The sequence below is a fragment of the Poeciliopsis prolifica genome, unplaced genomic scaffold (assembly GCF_027474105.1).
Source record: "Poeciliopsis prolifica strain line A6 unplaced genomic scaffold, Auburn_PproV2 SCAFFOLD002, whole genome shotgun sequence".
Taxonomy (NCBI): domain Eukaryota; kingdom Metazoa; phylum Chordata; class Actinopteri; order Cyprinodontiformes; family Poeciliidae; genus Poeciliopsis; species Poeciliopsis prolifica.
In genome coordinates this window covers 23,456,954-23,477,323 of record NW_026562377.1, presented here as the reverse complement: position 1 = coordinate 23,477,323, position 20,370 = coordinate 23,456,954, and the positions used below count along the sequence as shown (strand labels likewise).

The 20,370-nt window shown below is 40.8% G+C and overlaps 2 protein-coding genes across 4 annotated transcripts; both read right to left on the bottom strand.

The window, feature by feature from the left end:
* Positions 1-188: 188 nt before the first annotated feature.
* On the bottom strand, positions 189-4,872 carry nit2 (nitrilase family, member 2). The gene is made up of 10 exons (XM_055058763.1): positions 4,775-4,872; positions 4,369-4,487; positions 4,083-4,203; positions 3,113-3,201; positions 2,924-3,017; positions 1,894-1,968; positions 1,747-1,825; positions 1,554-1,652; positions 948-1,003; positions 189-655 (listed from the first exon to the last, which is right to left on the bottom strand). The coding sequence occupies exons 1-10, from the start codon at positions 4,800-4,802 to the stop codon at positions 555-557; spliced, it is 861 nt and encodes a 286-aa protein (XP_054914738.1). The 5' UTR covers positions 4,803-4,872; the 3' UTR covers positions 189-554.
* Positions 4,873-7,176: 2,304 nt separating this feature from the next.
* On the bottom strand, positions 7,177-19,871 carry tbc1d23 (TBC1 domain family, member 23). Of its 3 annotated transcripts, XM_055057813.1 has the most exons (19): positions 19,736-19,871; positions 18,724-18,835; positions 17,516-17,621; positions 16,217-16,421; positions 16,012-16,135; positions 15,804-15,928; positions 15,680-15,726; positions 15,082-15,185; positions 14,863-14,985; positions 14,255-14,347; positions 14,000-14,170; positions 13,257-13,299; positions 12,984-13,090; positions 12,206-12,348; positions 11,981-12,025; positions 10,641-10,729; positions 9,969-10,104; positions 9,652-9,846; positions 7,177-8,817 (listed from the first exon to the last, which is right to left on the bottom strand). In XM_055057813.1, the coding sequence occupies exons 1-19, from the start codon at positions 19,768-19,770 to the stop codon at positions 8,733-8,735; spliced, it is 2,088 nt and encodes a 695-aa protein (XP_054913788.1). In that variant the 5' UTR covers positions 19,771-19,871; the 3' UTR covers positions 7,177-8,732. The 3 variants fall into 3 exon arrangements, with proteins under 3 accessions (XP_054913788.1, XP_054913780.1, XP_054913798.1); XM_055057805.1 differs by having other exon boundaries at positions 14,000-14,347; XM_055057823.1 differs by lacking the exon at positions 11,981-12,025.
* Between the last annotated feature and the right edge of the window lie 499 nt (positions 19,872-20,370).

Genomic DNA, 20,370 nt, shown 5'->3' with positions numbered 1-20,370 from the left:
TTTTTTTTCTAAAAATTTAAAAGCCACAAGAGGCTGAAGTAAGGATTTATTCTGACCACAAACGAGTGCTTTGGTAACCTATTATTAAAAAAACGTCTTTCAGATGTGGCACCTGCTATTGCATCTTAATCACATGTTGTAAAGCTCCGTCTGTCACATAGTATCTCTGAACTGATCAACACTTTTGTCAGTGAGTCTGGGATTTTTAAAATTTTTTATTAACCTGGATTTGGATGGGCAACCAGAGGAGAGAAACACACACGTAAAACTGCAGCATTTACACACGAGTTCAAATCACACATTTAAGAAATGGTTCAGAAGGAAAAAGAAAAGAAAAAGAAAGTCGCCCTTGACCTTTTTCCTCTTGGTTCTTCGTTCTTCACATGAAGGCTGGTCCTGAGTCAGTGCTTCCCTTCTACGCTTCCTGACGCAGCCGCTCCATCAAGCACTAAATATTAACAGCCAGTCTCCTCCATGACAAGAACCAGGATTATTTAAAGTTGGGATTTTTTCAAAATTACATAATTAGAGGAGCGTGATCCAGTGTGGAGCGTTCAGCCCGATCCCTGCTGCACGGCCGTCACGGCGTAGAGGTCGTCTCGACGCTGGGAGCCTATTGGGATCTGCTGCCGGACGTCGGCCAAGTACTGCAGGTCTGGAGGCGGGCCACACACATGCAGAGTCAGAACATGGAGAACCTCACCGCAGAGGAAAATACAGTCTGACACGTGGGAGGGAGGGAGGACGACTGGAGAGACGACATTTATGATGGGGAATAAAATCTAGAAACAAAACTATTTTCTTTCTCCAGTCCAGATGTGGAAAATCCAGAAATCAAATCCTAAAACACTCCAGTTTTACCAGACTGCTTGGAAGTCCTGTGTGTCGATTAACTATTTTTTCTTAGCTTCCTAGCTCAGATGGAGGGAAAGACCTTTGACTCTCACCGATATCAGCGTAGATGATGGATTCCTCAGGCCCGGCCTTGGCGATGACCTCTCCCCTGTGAAAACAGACAAACGCGTTCAGATCGGATCAAACGGCCACACAGAGCGTCAGCGACGGTTTGCAATACGGCTGAAACAATTTGCCAGGAAATATGTTCAACTCAGGATTCCTGAAGTGACACTTGTAGCCGCAAATTATTTTTTAATATCATTTTAAATCCCCTATGAAGCAGGAGACCTTTGATTTCAAGTTTGAAATGTTTGCTTTTCTTATTTAAAAAAATGACTTCAGTCATTGGTTTATTTACAGTTTTAATCTCGTACAAATTAAGCTTTAGTGGTTAAATGAAAAACCCTGATAGCACGCCCTTTAGTAAGATCTGGTTACACAATTCAGTGGAGCAGATAGATTAATCGATTACGAAAACAGTTTCTACCTGCAGCCTCAGTTTAGACGTTCTAAAAACCACTTTCAGCCTCATCACATCTAACTGAATTACGCTGTAACAAGTTTGTTGTTTTGCTTTTTCAGAATAAAGATAGACTCAGAATAGGCGGCTGTTCCCTTGTGTCGCCTCCCGTCTGTCCGTGCCCTTGCGGTCTTACCACGGGTTCACCACGGTGCTGTGACCCCAGGCCACGTAGGACGCGGTTTCGTCTCTGGCAGGCGACGCTGTGGCCACGTACACCTGGTTATCGAGGGCCCTGCGTTACACACGGGAAGAGGACGCAAAGGGGTCTTGATTGGATTATTAAACTCGACGGCCGACGCACACTTGCAGGCGTGCTCCAGTCTCACCTCCCCCTCTGCAGCAGCTCCCAGTGGGCGGGGCCCGTCGTCATGTTGAAGGCTCCGGGGTAAACCAGCAGCTGGCAGCCTGAGCAAAGAAGAAGTTCTTCAGCCGTCCGATCAGGCAGTCCAAGTGAGTCGTTTTCAGTCGCTCACCTTTCCTGCTGTAGAGCTGAGCGAGCTCCGCGAACCTCATGTCGTAGCAGATCCCCACTCCCACCCTACAGAACGCTGCCAAAGCCAGGAGAGCAGGGGAGGAAACGGAACAAAACGAGATTCATCGACTTAAAGCTGGTCGTACCGCTTGAACGTTATAGATTTGATCAAACGCTGTTGGATTTCATGTGAAAGTGCGACGCTGGAGACAGGAATGCTCGTCTGTTCCATCTGCTTTTAGGTTTTCAAATAAGGAAAAATGGAAAACGCTTTGCTGAAAAGAGGATGGATACGACTTAATTACAAAAAAAAGATCTGAAACAATATCGCTTGCATTCTTCGTGTCATTGTGTCGTGGAAAATCAATTTATCACATAAAAAAGCAAAACAAAAAGCCATATTTAATGTATATTTAAAGCATTAGTTAATTCTAGGGATGCACCGGCTGCAGTTTTCTAGCCAACTGCCGATTACGACCTTTAAAAATCCTGACCTCTTGTTTTCAAGTTTGGCCAGTAGATATTTTTGTCTGAAATGTTGGTAAATATGGCAAGAAAGTTGCCGAGCTGGCAACAGTGGGGAGACGATTGTTTGAGCTGGTGGGCCTGTCAGCCAAACGTCTCCCACTGGAGAGCAGAAGAAGAAAGAGGTCGATTTTTAGACCTTTGCTGAGGTAGATGAGATCAGCGTCACATGTAATTATTGGGCGATCACTAATCTTCCTAAAATTAAAGAAAATTGTGTCCGATTTATCGTAGCACCCCCAGTTAATTCTTCATCATCTTAAGTCAGAGTTATTAAGGGAAGTTATGGAAGGTCCAAACAGCCACAGATTACAGACCAATGAAGTAAGTGAGATTTGGCCCCCAAATGTTCTTCAGATTTTTAGTTGTAGAAAAATATGGGGAAAAAGAAAAAGGTTGTGTTTTTTAAATTCAAGCAAAATACAACAAGGTGTGTGACTCCAACGGTGATAAAACACGGAAAAGTTCAAGGTGCACATAGAGAGCCGTCCCCGTCCGCCACTCACGCGTGTCGAACGTGGACAGGCTGTTCCCGGGGCTCAGCGTCTCGGACTCCTGGAAGCGGATTTTCCCCGGAACGTCGATGTCGAACAGGTGAATCTTTCGGGAGAGAGCGCAGAGGGGAGGAGGGGGTCACACGAATGCAGCGGGCGCCGCCTGCGAAGGACACGTGAGCGGGTGAGGAACACGCAAACCTTCCGGTGTTTGAGAATCAGCTCTCCGTCAGGACCAAACACGGCACAGGTGTTGTACAGCTTCCCGCCGTCCTCTTCAGGGATGGAGCCTGTTCGACAACGAGGAGGAGGCTTCAGTCATTCATTCATTCATATGAACATGGAACATGTTTGGATTGTTTGCTAATTAATTGTTAATTTGTGTTCATTCTTCCACAGTCTCCACTGACCCAGCAGCTCCAGGTGATCCGGTCCGTGTGGTTACTTTTCTATTCTATCAGCGGCTATAATGCGATGATGATCAGAGATGTTTTGACCAACTCTGAGAAAAAAAAGTTTCCAAAATTCTGATCAGCTGCAATCATTTCATCTGTAGCGGTCAGTATTTTCTGGAGGTGGAAGCCAATTAAAAAAAAAAAAAGTAGAGAAAACGTATTTCCATGTAATACTATTTCTCTCCTCCCTTTGAATTATACATAAAACATCCTCTAGATGGCAGCATACTTTTCCCTAAGTATAGAATAATTTATTCAGAGAAAACATATGAACTTACTTCCACTATGTCCAATTATTTTGTGCAGTTTTAAGTTTGATACACCATAAGAGAGTTTTGTTCTTTCTTTCATGCTTTATGTCAATATAATGTAAATAGTACATTATTATATGTTCACTATTTGTTTTCCTGATACACTAATGGAGATACTATCCAGTTTTTCCCCCTACTATGTTCACAAATTAGCTGACTTCTGAAGGCAAGTAGATGCATCGGGTCATATTTAGGTGAATCAAATCAAATAAAAAAAAAAAAGGTTGAACATTTGTAACTTTTCAGAATTTCTTCAAAAAATCATTTGGAAATCATCTTAACCAGCGTGTGAGTGCGTGTCAATTTGCCATATCGGTTCTGCGGCTCATTCAACTGCAATTTCTCACAAGACATCAACAGCTTGTGGGATACAAGGCTGTGACAGGGCGACCCACGAGTCCACACCTCCCACCAGATGCAGCCGGTTCTCCTTCGCCACCTCAGACAGCATCTGGGTGGATTCCCCCGGGATCTTCTCAGCGTAGTGGGAGAAGAAGCTGGTTCCATAGGGAGAGTTGAAGCACTCCTGAATCGGAGCGAGGACGCAAACTATCAGAGTGTGCCTTCCAAAAATTATTCATACGCTTTTAAAACATTTTCCACATTTTGTTACTCCTTGTACTGTCAATGAGGGTGAGAAGAAACTTAAAGGTCACTGTATACAGAAAATAAATAATAATAATCTCCTTACCGGCAGCAGCACCATTTTGCTGCCCTGTCCCGCTGCCTCCTTCACGAGCCTCCGCACTTTGCTCAGGTTGTCCGCCTTGACGCTGCTCACCTGCAGCTGGACCACAGCCAGGCGGAACTCTGGGACAACAAAACCCGGTCAGCACCGAGGCTTTACCCGGTCAGCACCGAGGCTTTACCGCCGACAGACAACACGGCACGAGTTTCAAACTACTACTGAGGTTTTGTTTTTTTGCTACATCTACCACAACGGCTTTCCTCTGTTGTTTATCCACTACGACAATGTCTGGTTGGTTCGCTCCTTACCATTTTGTCTGTCTGGATCTGGAAGACCCACAGAAATTTAAACTACGAATAACGTTTTTTTTAAAAAAGAAGCTGGAACTCACAAATACTTTCATACTTACTCGACATGACTCTCGTCACGGGGCTCATACCTGCAGAACTCGGCTCTTGTCAGTGCCGAGTACTTCCGGGTGGATGTTTACTTTTCAAAATAAGAGTAAGTCTACTTTTCGTCCATTTCAATAGCAATCAAGAAATTCATTAACTGTACTATTATAAATGTACGTGTACGTCGTCATGTGTGTGTTTTTTGTGGGGGAGGGAGGAGGATAGCATAAAAATGTAAAAACACAAATTTAGCTATCCGAGATAAATTCGGGAGTTTCTTGTACAGACCTTAAACCGTGGTCTTTTATTGTGAAAAGGCTGAGGTTCTCGTCACAGTGGGTGGATAGCTGGGGTCCAACCAGAGTTTAGTCCAAAGTATAACAGCTCATTTGGTAATCAATTTGAACAAAACAGTGATAGAGTTGAAAAAGATTAACACCAGTCAGCACCAGGCCTTAAACTGTTCGTAAACATTTATGTAACTAGATGCAGCTGGTGCAAAACTGCTTCAGTGTGATCTTCCCCTCTGAGCCTGCTCACATTTCTCTGCTCAAACTAATAAAATCTAGCGCTGTATAAGACCACATCATCACTCTTCCACCACCCTGCTTGATAATTGCTGTTAACTTACTTTGACATTTCTTGAAACACTTTGTATATTATTGCCAAACATCTTTACCTTAGTCTCATTTTTACAAATAACATTAGTACCAAAGTGTTGGAGCTTGTTTAGATGAAACATTATGAAAAAAAAATTCCCTTCTCACCCACCGCGGATGGTTCTTATCCTCTGAGCTAGGGTCCTCTACCAGAGGCCTGGGAGCTTGAGGGTCCTGCAGTATCTTGGCTGTGCCAAGGTCTGCACATTTCTGGACTGAGATGTCTGATGTTGTTCCTGGGATTTGTTGCTCCAGTTTGGGGGTTACTGCCCCGAGGGCCCCGATGACCACAGGCACCACTGTGGTCTTCACCTTCCAGGCCCTCTCCAGTTCTCCCTGAGGCCCTGGTATTTCTCCAGTTTCTCGTGCTCCTTTTTCCTGATGTTGCAGTCACTTGGTATTGCTACATCAACCACAACGGCTTTCCTCTGATGTTTATCCACTACGACAATGTCTGGTTGGTTCGCCATTACCATTCTGTCTGTCTGGATCTGGAAGTCCCACAGGATCTTAGCTCTGGCGTTCTCCACCACCTTTGGGGGTATTTCCCACTTTGATCTCGGGGTTTCCAGTCCATATTCTGCACAGATGTTTCTGTACACTATACCTGCCACTTGGTTATGTCGCTCCATGTACGCTTTCCCTGCCAGTATCTTGCACCCTGCTGTTATGTGCTGGACTGTCTCAGGGGCCTCCTTGCACAACCTACACCTTGGGTCTTGTCTGGTGTGGTAGATCTGGGCCTCTATTGCTCTGGTGTTTAGGGCCTGTTCCTGGGCTGCCAGGATGAGGGCCTCTGTGCTGTCCTTGAGTCCAGCTTTTTCCAGCCATTGGTAGGATTTACTGATATCAGCCACTTGGGTTATTTGCTGGTGGTACATCCCATGTAGGGGCTTGTCCTCCCATGATGGTATCTCTGGCACCTCAACCTCTGTTCCCTGTTGTCTGAGACATTCACTGAGCACATTGTCTGTTGAGGCTTTGTCCCTGATGTATTTATGGATCTTAGTTGTTTCGTCCTGGACAGTGGTTCTCACACTCACTAGTCCTCTGCCTCCTTCCTTGCGGCTCGTGTACAGTCTCAGGGTGCTGGGTTTGGGATGGAACCCTCCATGCATTGTTAGTAGTTTTTGAGTCTTTATTTATTTATTTACATCCATCCACCCATTACTGCTATGAACTGTAACAACTAGATGGTGAGATTGCATCTGTTGCAACATCTTTGCATTGCGTCAACTAACCACCTTGTTAAGATTACAGGCAGGAATTTTTCTTATCGTTTAGTGTGATAAATTTCTCGTAAGAATTTTAGTCATCCTTGTCACGATAAATTCCAATCTGATGTTTAAAATGCCCCAATACTTTCCTTATTGTGGGGATCAGTAGCTTTACCATTTTCTCCACTGCTTGTTCAATAAAAGCATTAATAAATACAAGAATAGAGTTATTGTGCGCGGTTCAGTGATACAAATCCCACTACTTGATGAGACCAGTCCTAAAGCAATGCATAACTAATGAGAATGGTAATCAAGAGCAGGATTTGTTTTCACATAATAGTGTGATAAAGCTGAAGTCCATGTGCTGTCTAAATGGGCTGACGGCCATTTTAAATGTTTTCAGCTAGTAGAAAATGCTTCCCATTGTAGGAGTGTGTGACCCTTAAATAGTTTATGAGGCATTGCATTATTCCCCACTAACTACACACACACTTAGTTTAGTACATGGAATTTTTTTAAGTAAACATGTCTACAGTCCGGTCCAATAATCTCCATTTATTAAAATCGGAAATGTTTAGAAAACAATAGCAGTACAGTAAGGTGCAAAGTAAATTATACTTGTTTCGTTTCAATATAGTGGTCGGCGTCCTGTCTGATGCTACAGAGTGACGTAAGGACTTGCTCCCAGTCGAGGATGTTCCAGTCAGAGAACACCGACAACACAACAAACGGGGCGACACAAGAATGGATGGGACCAAAAGACAAACCCGATTAAGACCTTCCGTTTCAAGTTCAGCCTTCTGTTTTTCCTAGAATTTCTCAAAAGATTTTTAGTTTTTATACGGGCGATTAGAAATAAATACAATTTACAGAGTGCTGCAGAAAATTAAATTTCCTCTTAAATACATCCCCATGCTGCCTGCACTGGAAACCGTAAAGCAAAAATGCGTCTGTACGGAAAAAGCAAATGTCGGAAAGCGAGAACATAAACTGCATGTTGGTGGGCGAAGCCGCCACCGCTGGTGCCCCAAAGTGACATCACAGCCATGAGGCCAACTGAAGGTGCTCGGTTTGGATCAATACAACCAAAAACAACCAAACTGGTCTGGAAACATAACCAGTCAGTTAATATTTCATTCCTATTTGGAGCGAAACATTTTGTATGCGAGTCAAGGAGGCGAACAAAGAGAACTGCATAATAAAGTGAATGAGAAGGAAAGAGCAGACAAGTTTCTCTGGCTTTCGTCGACTACATTTCCCAAACCTCCTGGAGTGATCCCAGCGTAGCTCTTGGGTGGGGCTGCTTGAGCTACAAACTGCGTAGGGACAAATGCTGAAGAGGATAAATGAGAATACATTGGCCCACAGAAATACTCCAGGCAAACCGCTGTCTGTAGGAACAATGGATGTTTCAAACCTCCACAGTTTCCTGTATTCTCTCCATCAGGATGTGCTTTCATAATGACATATCTGTTTTGACAGAACAGTTCACACAGTATATACATTATATATTTATAGACACCTTCAAATAACTTCTGTTTAAGGCTATCTGATGGAAAGGGAGAAACGTTACCAGAAAAAAAGAAAAGAAAAAAAAAAGAAGCAGGAATTATGTGCCAGTGTTGCCAATACGTAGCTTAGCTGACTCATACTAAAAATGATAATAAATTTACTGAATATGTAAAGAAAGATCACAAGAAAATTAAAAGACAAATCAAAAGGTCAGTTATGCATGGGTTTTATAGATTCGCCACTGGGTGGCTAGGATGCTACGGTAAGGCCAGAGCAACATCAAAGCCAAACTGCACTGTAAAAGGAAGAACACACGACATAACCAATTTTTCTTAAATTAGTCACAGGAAAGTGGTTGGATGACTGCGGAGCACCTAAGTTATTTGGACACAGGCAGCACTGACCCGCAGGCCTGCTGTTGGCGGCGCGTCCCACAACGTCCCAGGAACGGGAGACATGGGGTGAGGTGAGGGGCATCGGAGTCAAACACTGCACTGGGATCTGTCCAGGAAGGAGGACGCCCAGGAACGGGGGGGAGGAGTCTTCTCACAGTTTGTGTCACCTGCTGCGACCGCAGCCTGCGCTTACGAGCTCTCCAGAGCGTCTAATACTTTCATGATCTGCTGCTTGATGACTTTTGTGGCGTCGCCTGCGTTTGGTATCAAATATCTGGGAGAGGAAGAATAAAAATATTTGATTAGATTCATGTAAACATACACAAAAAACCAAAATTATTTTATTGATAGGAGTGATTAAAAATCAGTTTTCCAAATATGCTTTCTCAATTTTGAATATAGGGCTGAGTGATGTGTTTTATGGCTTCTATTTATTTGGCCTTTGCATCCAAGTCAACTTGCATACAAGATGGCTGAAATAAAAAAAACTGTTTTTCAAAATATACGAGGCATAGTTTTGAACATTAAGAAATAAAGATATCTGATAAAATTTCTTAAATTTGTATTCAGCCCAATTTACTCTGACATCCCTAAATAATATTTATATGGCTGAAACTGACAGTTATAGTAACTGATTAATCTATCATTTATTATGACCATTAATCGGATAAAAAACACATCGGAACAATTTGCTGAGTTCTTTTATTTAAATCTAAGATATTTAAGAGTGTGTTGTTCTTTCAGCAATTTGTCCTTTTTTTGTCTCTATGCTCCAGTTAATGACTGATCAATTACTAAATTAGTTGACGATTACTTCAATAATCGATTCATTACAATTAAGGAATTTAGACCTACAAAAAAAAGAACTGAAGCTTTAAACATCTCAAAACTGAACTGCAGAGGCGACAGAATCTTTGACCATCATTGACAACCTTAGTTGAGAAATTTACACTAGGAAAGCCACTGTTAAAAAACAGATAAGAACTTTTTTTTTTGTTGTGTTCATAATGCAACTTGTATCTTGACGTCTCAGGGAGCTGTCAAAATTAAAAAGTGTATTTTTTTTTTAAAGAAAAAAAAAAAGTTGTGTTTATCTACACATGATCACCTCTCAACTGCAGATATTTCCACTCCAGCTGAATTGTTGGTCCCGAATTTAAAGGTGATAAGCTCTGGGTGCTTCTTTTTGGATGTGATCTTCACCACAGAGCTCAGCGCCTGTCTGGACTGGATGTAAGCAAATCCTTTCCTGGCGGCAATCTCCCTGAGGCAGTACATGTGGGTCGCCGTAATCAATAAGTGACTGGAAGACACACAAAAACACACAGTCAGAGTTCAAGGAGCACGTTGAACACACACACACACATTCTAATGTGTTTATTGTCATTATATGAGCCCCCCCCCCAAAAAAAAAGACTAAATCACCTGGGAAACATGTGACCGGTTTCTTTAACTTCATTACAGGGAATGTGGTGTTTAACGTCGGGCTTGTTGATCCACGTCTGAATGTTCACAATCTCCTTTCGGTCGTCGTCTGACATCGAGGAGCTGTCGATTTCATCTGGCAGAACAACATACGCTGTTCATTTCATCTCCTAAAGAGACATTCCGGCTAGAGTTGCAGCAATCCACTTTTTCAGTTACGATGCCGATATCTGAGGTTTAGTACCGGCCGATACCGATCCGGTACAGAAAAAAACAGCTGAATTCACTTAAAATTTATTTTATTTTTTTAAAACGCAGATATAAATGTACTAAAGTTCACATTTATCTTATAGCTCTGCACCATTAGAGCACATTTAAATATATAAATAGCTTCATAAGGTTAAACATATAACATCAACTTTCATTTGTTCAGTCAGTGCAATAAGGAGGAAAACAGCCAATGCAAAATAAACAATAAGCTGTCAAAACAATAGGTTCTCTATGTTGCTCAAAAAGATAAAAAAACAAACTGCGACAAACCTCAAATAGTTCAGCAAGTGCTAAATATAATGTAAAATAAAGAATAAAGCAAGATGTGTCACCAATATCCAGTCTAGAATTCTTTTCGATATTGGGACCGATACAGATATCAATATCGGATCCAGCCTTTACCTGTGTCGTACTCTTCTTCGTCGCCAATGCTAAAGACCGGCTTCACGCCCCGGTACGGTTTCCCAACACGGTCGCTACTGCTCACATGTCTGTTTGCAGAAGGAAACAAAGCGCTGCGCGTTGTGATATTATCCAATAATAATAATGAAAACATATCCAACGGTTGTTAAAGAGACGCTTTCAGAAACAGGAGGCGTCCAGTTTGCACACAAAAAGCGATGACATGGAGACTCTCAGACTGCTGGGAAAAAAGGTTATATGCTGGTGAATATAAAAAGAAGTTAAGCAAGAGCTTTGCAGCTTGATCCTACTTTACAGATTGACATGATATTCAGGGCTACCAACAAATCCCAGCGTTGCTTTTTTTTTCTCCTACATTCTGCGCAGCCCTGAATATCATGCAAGAAGACACAGAAATGGAAAGACGGACTGTCAGGCGCATCGCAACATGGAATAATTTAACTAATTTTATTCAAAAAAATGGATGTACTCAATGTATTTCAAGCATTTATTTAAGAAAAATAATCGCTCACAAGTCATGAAGAGTGTAAATTCGGTTTCCTCAAGATTTGAAAGTCACACAAGACCAATAAAAAGGAGAAATTGATAAAGAAATTAGGAAGACTGCCGACTTCAGCAGGCAGTCACAGACTTCCTCCATAAGCAGGGTAAGCCACAAAGTGTTCCTCAATATTGACGGGAAAGTACAAGATCCACTGACAGGTTACTTCATGTATAACGTGGACAAAAAGTCTTGTCATAAGTACAATAATCTGCCAGTGGAAATATTACAATATTAATGAATCAAAGGCTTGAAAAAAAGCCTGTATCTCACTGAAAAGTGACTAATTTTGTCTTATTTCAAGTATACTAATATATGCCAGGCCACAGTGATGAGGCATTTCATGCAAAAGAAGCCCCTTTTGCCCTTTTACACTCAGCACCAAGTGCTGAGTGTATATTCTGCGCAGCACGTGGTGACAACAGAAATAAATGCTTGAGCTACATCACTTTCTGAACTCAACGTCTGAGATAAACCATTAGCATATCGAGATGCGCCTGCAAACGGTCAAAGCTGACCCTGAAATGCCTTAAGATTCAGTAAGGATGACTGGAGAAGAAAGGCTGCAGCTTCTGTAAATGTCGTTAGTGAAAGCATGAAAAACAGTCCTTAAAAAATAACATGTTAAACAGAACCTGCCCTCGCTGCATGGGGAATGTGTCGTTATGAGTGAGTGAACAGAGTAAGGCATGCTTTAATGTGTCTCGGGGGGGACAGGTGCACCTCTATAGCCAGTGGACATGCTGGTGACAGACAGCTGGATGTTTGGAGCTCTTACCGATCTGGAATCACCTTCTCTGGCCAAGGCAGATTGAAAGATATTCTAGTGTAGAATAAGGCACAGGGACTTTAACAAAACTGGTACATTAAACAACAGCTTTCATCAAACAATTATGCGTTCAGTCGCGATTGAAGATGTGCTGCACCCCAACAACGAGAGGTATTAGAGTGAGTTAGGAGTTAATGGAGAAGAGGCGTTTAGAGAAAGGAACCGGGCTCCTACCTGTCTACAGGCGTAGACGTGTTCTCGATGAAGCTGATCATCTTCTCCTTTACGTTAACAGACTTGGACTTGAGAGCGAAAGTCATTTTATTGACCAGAGACTTCACGCCTTTGCCGTCTCCAGGGCTGCTCAAAGACTCTCCCTGTGTTGTTGGAAAAATAAAATTAGAACATTGAAAAAACAAAAACAAAAAAACAAAACAAGAAGCAGCTGACAATCATGAAAAAAAGAATAGAAACCTCCCACAAAAATAAGTTATCAATCAATTGATAATTGAAAAAGTATTCCCATCACTTAGACTCTCTCTCACTTTGTCAAGCCATAGTCTAATTTATTGGGATTTTATGTGTCAGAAGGAACCGAAAGTGGTTTATCATTCATAAGCTGAAGGAAAAAGTCTTCATGTTGTCTTCCAAAAAAATATATCTATTTTTCTTTTTAAATCAATAAAGTGTGCAATGTATTTTTTTTAAAGGAATGGCATTCAAAGTCCCTAAAGATTAAAAGCACCACCGACATGTTTTAGCCTTATAGGAGATACTTTCTTTCAACACTTCCTTTCTTCATACTTCTCTTCCATTTCATTTTGGGGCATTAAATAAAAAATAAACTAAAACAAAACAAAGAGTTTACTTTAAAAAAAAAAAGCCATTTATCCTTTTCCTCTCCCTTCAATATGCTTTGCACATTACAATAAAAAGACCCAGAGGTTTGTTCAAAGTGCGTTAATACTTTTGCAAGGCACTGTAAAGACGTTTGTGAAAAACCTCCACCTACATCCACAGAGCTGAGGCTGCTGTGAGATCCAGATGTGCTGACTATCCAGTTCATATACGAAGAGTCCAGGCCTTCAACATTCATGTCCACTAGGTGCTTCTGGAGAGCTGAAACGGCACAAAATGTTAGCTTTATTGCTGTGAAGCTTTCACTGCAGCATATGTAGGAAACACGACTGAAAGCACAGCATTTTTTGCAGCCTGTGTGCGACTGTAATATACTTATATTAAAAATATTTTGAAAACTGCGTATTAATGACTTTAACCTACTTACCCATAAAGCCTCCCTTAGCAATGCTCACATATTCCTTGTTTTTCTGTAACATGGAAACAAAAAAATGCTTAAAATGCAGAACTGAGGTTGCAAATCAGGAAGATAATGAAACATGTTCCCGTTTCCTGTGAACTAGTTTAGAACGGGTATAAAAAAATCAAAATCCAGCCCAAGCCCATAGGCATTGTGTCCGACCCCAAAGTAACCCCCACATATTATTTTAATTAAGATTTTCCTCATTTTTATTTTATACCACCATTTAAGTAAACAGAACAACTTCTCCTGTTTAAACCATTAGTTTAAAGTGGCGGTATTGTGTTTTCCAGCCACATTATTTCATTTTACAGCACAATCAAGTAACTATGTTCACTTCAGTTGTTTCTGAAACTCCGCCTTCACAACATGGCTTCTCTATTAATCCCAATTGCTGCTGGCTAGTCTGAAGGAGCTGAGTGGGGGGAGTCGTGAGGGAAGGCCTCTCAAGAGGAGCTTCATCGTCAAAGGTCGGTGTTTTGTACAGCTGAACGGTTGCCACGGGACATTTAAGTATTTCTCAACCATGCATGAAAAAAAAAACTCTAGGCAACACTACAGGTGGGTTTTTGATGAGGGAATAACACAGCATGGATGTGAAGCTCAAAAAAGTCAATTTTACATACGGCTCAGGCCATAAATCTGATCTCTACTGAGAAAAACAGAATGAAATCGGTTTGCATCTTTTAAAAAAGGGTCATGCTTTTCACCTGCAGGAAATGGGCCAGCACCATGTTCATGTACATGTCCTCCTCCTCTCGCCCGCTGCCCATGAAGCACAGGTGCTCTCCGCTGGCGATGGAGCCCGACTCTAAAGACTGCTTCTGAGCCTCCAACAGGGACTTCACAGACAGAGCGAACTCAGACGGGTTCTGGAGCATCTGCAGGAAGAAAAGTTCAAATGTTTCAGGCAGAAAGAGCAAAAGCATCCAAATGCCATGTTCAACACCGTTAGCGTCTCTCACCAGGTCAGAGTCCAGATGGAAGGCCGTGGACAGGTGTCCAGCGTTGTACTGCTCTGCAGGTCGACAGTCCACCACAAAGAAGCGCACCCCGTCCTAAAACACCAAACTCATCTTTAATCGGTCTGTTTACCAAATTAACTGCTTGACCCGCAGCGGCTCAGAATTTTGTGGCTAAAATTAAGCCTGTTGCAATAAGCAATTCGTCAATTAATTGACTGATAAATTTAAATGAGCGTGATCATTTCCATTCTGATGAAAAATATTTTTGGAAGAGCAACTGTGTTTACAAGAGACGTAGTAATCCATTTTATTGATTTTTTAGGTTGTCTGTGTTTTTACTTTTAGTTTTCCTCTGGTTGTTGTGTTTTATTTGGGAAATATCCTCCAGTTCAAGTGTTAAGTGTTCTTTACTAAATTAAAATTTATTAGTCTTTGAGACGGTTAACTTGCCTTATTGATATTATAATTACCTATATATTACTTGAAAATGGTCTCAAAACATTATCATCAGTTATCGCAAAAATTATTGCGGTGCGACAATTTATCGTCCAGTGAAATCTGCTATTATGAGAGGCCCAGCTGACATCATGTGTTTGTGAGTCACTGACCTGCTGAAGCTGGTTGGCCTGCAGGATCTCTGGTACAGACACGGGGAGACACAGAGCCTGACTCAGGTCAGTGTCTTCCTCTTTAAGAGCCACAAGGCTGCTACCAAACAGATTCTGATTCGTCTAATATGATGACAAAGACGGAAAAAAACATAAGTTGCTTTAACAAGATGACAAAGATGCATAAAATACATCATCAATCTGCACGCAAAGCCTTACCTTTCTTAGTGACAGCGGGGTTTTGCTCTGGTAGTGCTGGGCCAATGAAAACAAATCTTCAATGTCTTCTGCTTCCAGCAGAGAAGGAGACGTCTCCAACATTTCTGGAAGAAAGAAATTCTCTTTTGATGGTACTTTACAACCAAAACAAAACAAACAGGCTGAATAGTGAAGAAATCTAAACATGCACTGCAAAAACAAATCTTACTAAGTATTTTTGGTCTTGTTTGTAGTGCAAATATCTTGGTACATTTGAAATAAGACAAACCTAATTTATAGATCACTTTTAAGCAACAAATAGGGATTTTTTTTAAAGTCTATAATTCCTTAACGGTGGTTTTATTTCAACTGGAAGATTATTTCATTTATAACATGGGAAACAAAATATTGCTATAAGTTAAATAATCTGTCCGTGGAACAAGTACTTTTTAAAAATTAATATTAACAAACTACTGCCTTAAAACAAATTCCTCTATCTAGTTAAAATGTTACATGTTAAGTTAGTTTTCTCCAATTCTGATATATTTACACTTTACACTAGACCAGAAATATTAGATTTTGTGTTTTTGCAGTGTAACGACAGGTAAAACAAACTGACTGATTATGTCCTCTTTGCTCTCTGCTTCTTCTGCAAGGATGGTTTCTCTGAGGGCGAATAAACATAATCAGAACAAAAACAACCGGTGTTGACGATCCCATGGCTCCCGCTAACGAATACGCACTTGGCATTGACGAGGATGATTAGCATGAGGAAGAAGATGAGGAAAGGATCTGCCTGCTGGAGGTACGAGTCCCACAGGGCCTGAGTAACTTCGGGCCTGCAGTGACTAGAAAACAAACTCCCCAGCTAGAAAAAGAAACACACACTTCAGTCAACGTTACGGAGAGAAAAAGCATTAATTCGACCGAACTGTCAAAGTCCTGACTTACCCAGTTGATGGCGTAGGAGTCGGGTGTGATCTTTTTGGTGTCTAGGAAGGAGCACAGCTCCGGCTCATGGTACTGCAGCAACAATCTGTAAAGGTGGAAGGGTCGTCCTTTCGGGACGCACTCCCTGAAACGAAAGCGCCCGGCTGATATTAAACCCGCCGGCGAGTGAGGATGTGAAGACGGGGGGATGGCAAGCAAGCTCTACCTGGGGATGTATTTGTTCATGATGGCATAGAAACAGTTGTAGAGGTCGCTGCGGGGCAACTTCAGCCCCAGCAGCGGCTTGAGCAAATGAGGCAAGCTGAGCTCAGGGGTGAAGGTGATGTTGCGAGACTTGCAGTAGAACGTGATGACCGACTCCACGTCGGACACCATCTCGCTCCTCTCCTCCTCTGAAACTCCCAGCTGGTCTAAATATGGCAGGGAAGGAGGACGGTCAGACATAAGCTTGATTAACATCTTCACCGACAAGTTGTCTTAACAACGTCCCAGGAGAACAATCTCTGTCTAGTTTTATTTTGATCCGTTTTTAGAAGAGATTCTATTCTGAGCCTCACCAGATTCGGCGGATGTCAGCATGTGAGACTTCATGAAAGAAATTTTATTCTATGAACTCAGAATAAAACAGCAGCCAGGTGACTCCTCAGCTCGTGCGTTAAGGTAATAATCCCGTGTTCAGCAGATAATGACACATTGTTCAAGAACAGCCTTCAGACAACTTGCATTAAACAGAAGTTTGTAGCGACGCACCGATCCGATGTCAATATCTGTTTCGGTGAGGATATTGAATAAAAAAAATCTAGACTGGGCATCTGTAACAATGTGACCAATCCATGAGGGCAGATCTTTTCAGTCCAATTCTATATCGTGTGCTCTGAACGACATCATGCTTTCTTATTCAACTTTATATTTAGAATTCCTAGTTGCACTTTCTGAACCATTTGAAAGAAGGTTTGTTGCAGTTTTTGTGTGTTTGATGAAGGTAGAGAAACTATTTCTGTGAGTTTATTTATGATTTATTTTACATTGGCTGTTCTACTCCGAGCAACACTGACGTAACAAATTACAGTTGCTTTTACATATTTGACCAAGCATGTCAAGCTATTGGTGCATTTAAGTGTGCTGTACTAGTGCAGAGTCATAAAATACATTTGCAATTCACTCTATTTATGTCCGTGTTTAAAAAAAGAAACATTTTAAGTCAGTTCAATTGTTTTTTAGTATCAGATCAGTATGGGCCGATACTCATATCTATACCAGTATTGGAAGTAGAAAAAGTAGATCGGTGTTCCTTGAAACATTTGATCTGTTTTTACATTCCATTTAAAAGTGTAAAAAACAAAATTTTCACATTTTAGACTTGTTTTTTCTGCATGATTAGAAGCTAGAATGTTTATCTGCTGTTTGTCGATTTTGTTATGTCTTCTTTAGTTTGTTTTTTTTTTTACTTACAGATGACACCTACAAGTAAGGATTACTGTGATGTTCATGTGAATTGACTCACCAATCAGCTGCTGACTGCGGTTGTGAATGAGCGTCTGTTCTGGTAAATCAAGCACACCGTCCCACGGGGACAGGCTGTCTCCTTTTCCAGAGACGTTCAGAGCAATCTGTTGACGCGAAACAGATTGAATGTGAAGAGATCAGCCAATGAGCTAAATGTAGCATGAAGCAAAGACAGAAACTAATTTAATATAAAATCTTGATATTTTATCTTATATTCTTCAAATTAAACTTTTGGAACTTCCTCCAAAAATGTCATGATTTTCTCAGTTGTTGGTGCTTCTCCCCAAAATTATAACCAGCACTCCATTTACAGACAATTGTGAATTTATATCAAACACTACCAGACGTCTGTGGATAATCCTACAGATATCTCAAACCAGTCCTGCAGAACCATATCAATTAAATGGTTATTGGTGAAACAAAAGGGAAATAGAAAAGCAAACAGTTATGAAAGGGTTCCAAGCCACCGCCACTGAGACCCCGCCTCTCCCGGTACGTAAGTAAAGGCCAACAGTTCCCTCTCTGCTTTACTGTAAAGATTATAGGGACCGGACCATTCAATGTAATAAATAATGTCCATGTTAAAGAATGCATTTTAGCTTGAATAAAAATTTAAAAGTTTATTTAACATGATTAAGATTTTTTGTTCTTTGACTTATTAAATATTAAACAAAATTTTCACAAAGGTTAAACTGAAACTGCTCGTCTTTCAGTGATTACATGCATACCTAACACAATAATAAGTATGTTAGGAATGTTGTTTTAAAAATAACAGATTGGAGGTGTGTCAGAAAGAGGCGTAAAAGTGACATCAATTGAAGATGAAATGCTTGTCTGTGGCGATATAGATTTAAAATGTTGCTCACAATGCTTCATAACTCCTTGTTGTCTATTTTGCAATGATTGCAGGATTTTACATCACTGATCAGATTTGTGGACATGGCAGTAAAACTTCAGTGAAAAGGCGTAAACGGATTCTAACGCCTTTCTCACGTTTGGTTTTTGTGCCCTTGTAAATGTGAAAAATCTGTATAAATCTCAAAAAAAAACTGGCCAATGTAATGATTTAGGTGTATGGATACAGCGGTAAGAGTCAGACTTGTATTTACTCTAACCTCCCTTTGGTCTTAATACCGTATTATTTTAAGTCAATACTTTGAAGTACAGCACAAGATGCATCTTAGACATAAAAGTCAGGCTCTTTACCTTCCACATTTTGGCTCTGTGTTCAACTGAATGCTCTTGGATCTGCATGATGCCTCTCTCCATCTCACTGTCTGACCCACCAGAGTCCAGAGCCTCAGCTAAATCCTGGTCCCTGGGGAGCAATGTTAAAAAAACAACAACAATAAGAGGGATCATATAAAAACCTTGTGAAGTTCTTCTACAGCTAAAAACAAACTTAAGATGTTCTTTCAGAATCCAGACCTAAACATTTGTACATTGCTAGCATCAAATGTGGGAAGTGTCAAAGCTTTTCCTCTTTATAACCATTGTAAACTGTTATTCTTCTAAATGCCAGCTATTGCTTTTTAAAATTTCTGAGCTGAATATGAATCAAATGCTGATCGTAGACAGTTTTGGTAATTGATCAATACAACAACAAGACTATTTACACCAGTGAATGACAGTTGTTAGGAAACCTTCAACAGCAGTCTGCATCGGCTATTTTACAGCAAAATAGTTTAACAAAAGTTGTTCTGATGGCAAAAGTACTTTATGAATGAGCCACTACTTCATAACATGGACAAAAAAATCTTTACATGAATTGTGGTAATAACGTTACACAAAATGTCATTACACCATGTAGTTTAATATTAGAAATGAGAATAGAGTGACGTTGGAAATGTTGGATTTAAGGAAATGGGGCTAATTACTAGCACGCTGGCTAACAAGTACATTCACTGAACCAAATCCGTCACAGACTTAAAATGATTTTTAACATGAACCGCAGACAGTTTTTTCTAAAGAAACACTAAACTTTTTTTGTGCTCCACTATCCCATCCTTGCTGTTCTGACAAGAAACTTGGCTAATTGTTGTTATATTAGCGGGCTAGCTGCCGCCACCGAACTGGACTCGGATTTACCATTGACCGTTAGACACAAAATCGTTTTTAACTGATTCACAGTGGAAAGTGAACAAATGAAGGCCTCAGCGCTTCCTGACGACCGACAAATATCCTCCAAACATCTAAAGCCAACAACAAATCGACTCACCAGCTGCCCTGAGCTTCCTCCACGGCATCCGCCATTGTTCTGTTGACAGAGACACGTCACGTGTCGTCACCACGGCGAGGACGTCACGCACAGCTGTCGCTAATGAGCAGCTGAGATTCAACAGAACCCGAGTAAAAACCCGGATACTCCCTTTATCAACAAGTTTAACTCCTTAACGGCAGAGGAACTTTTTTTTTAAATCGCTGTTGTTTTAGGATACAATATACACTGCTTTTGTTTTAGTTGTTGGCACGATTCTTTTTTTTTTAAATTGACATTGAAATGTTAAAATGTAAAATATGAGGAACATCACTTATTCATCATTTAGTCATGGCATTTGCAGTCTTTCTTACTTAAAGTTAAATAGGACCACCAATATCTAGAAACTAAAGAAATATTTGGGTTTTTAAACTTCTGTTTATGACGTCAATAAACTATAGTTCATGTTTACTTTAAATCAGCAGGTATGCTAGTCTGAACACTTCAATCCCTTTTAGATTTTAATAATGATTAAAATAATCTGGATTTGGACAAGACAGTGCATGGCATAAAGCAATATTACCAAGACAATATAGGGATAGGTGAGCAATATATATATATAAAAAAAAATGAAACACTGTGCCAGAATTCAATTT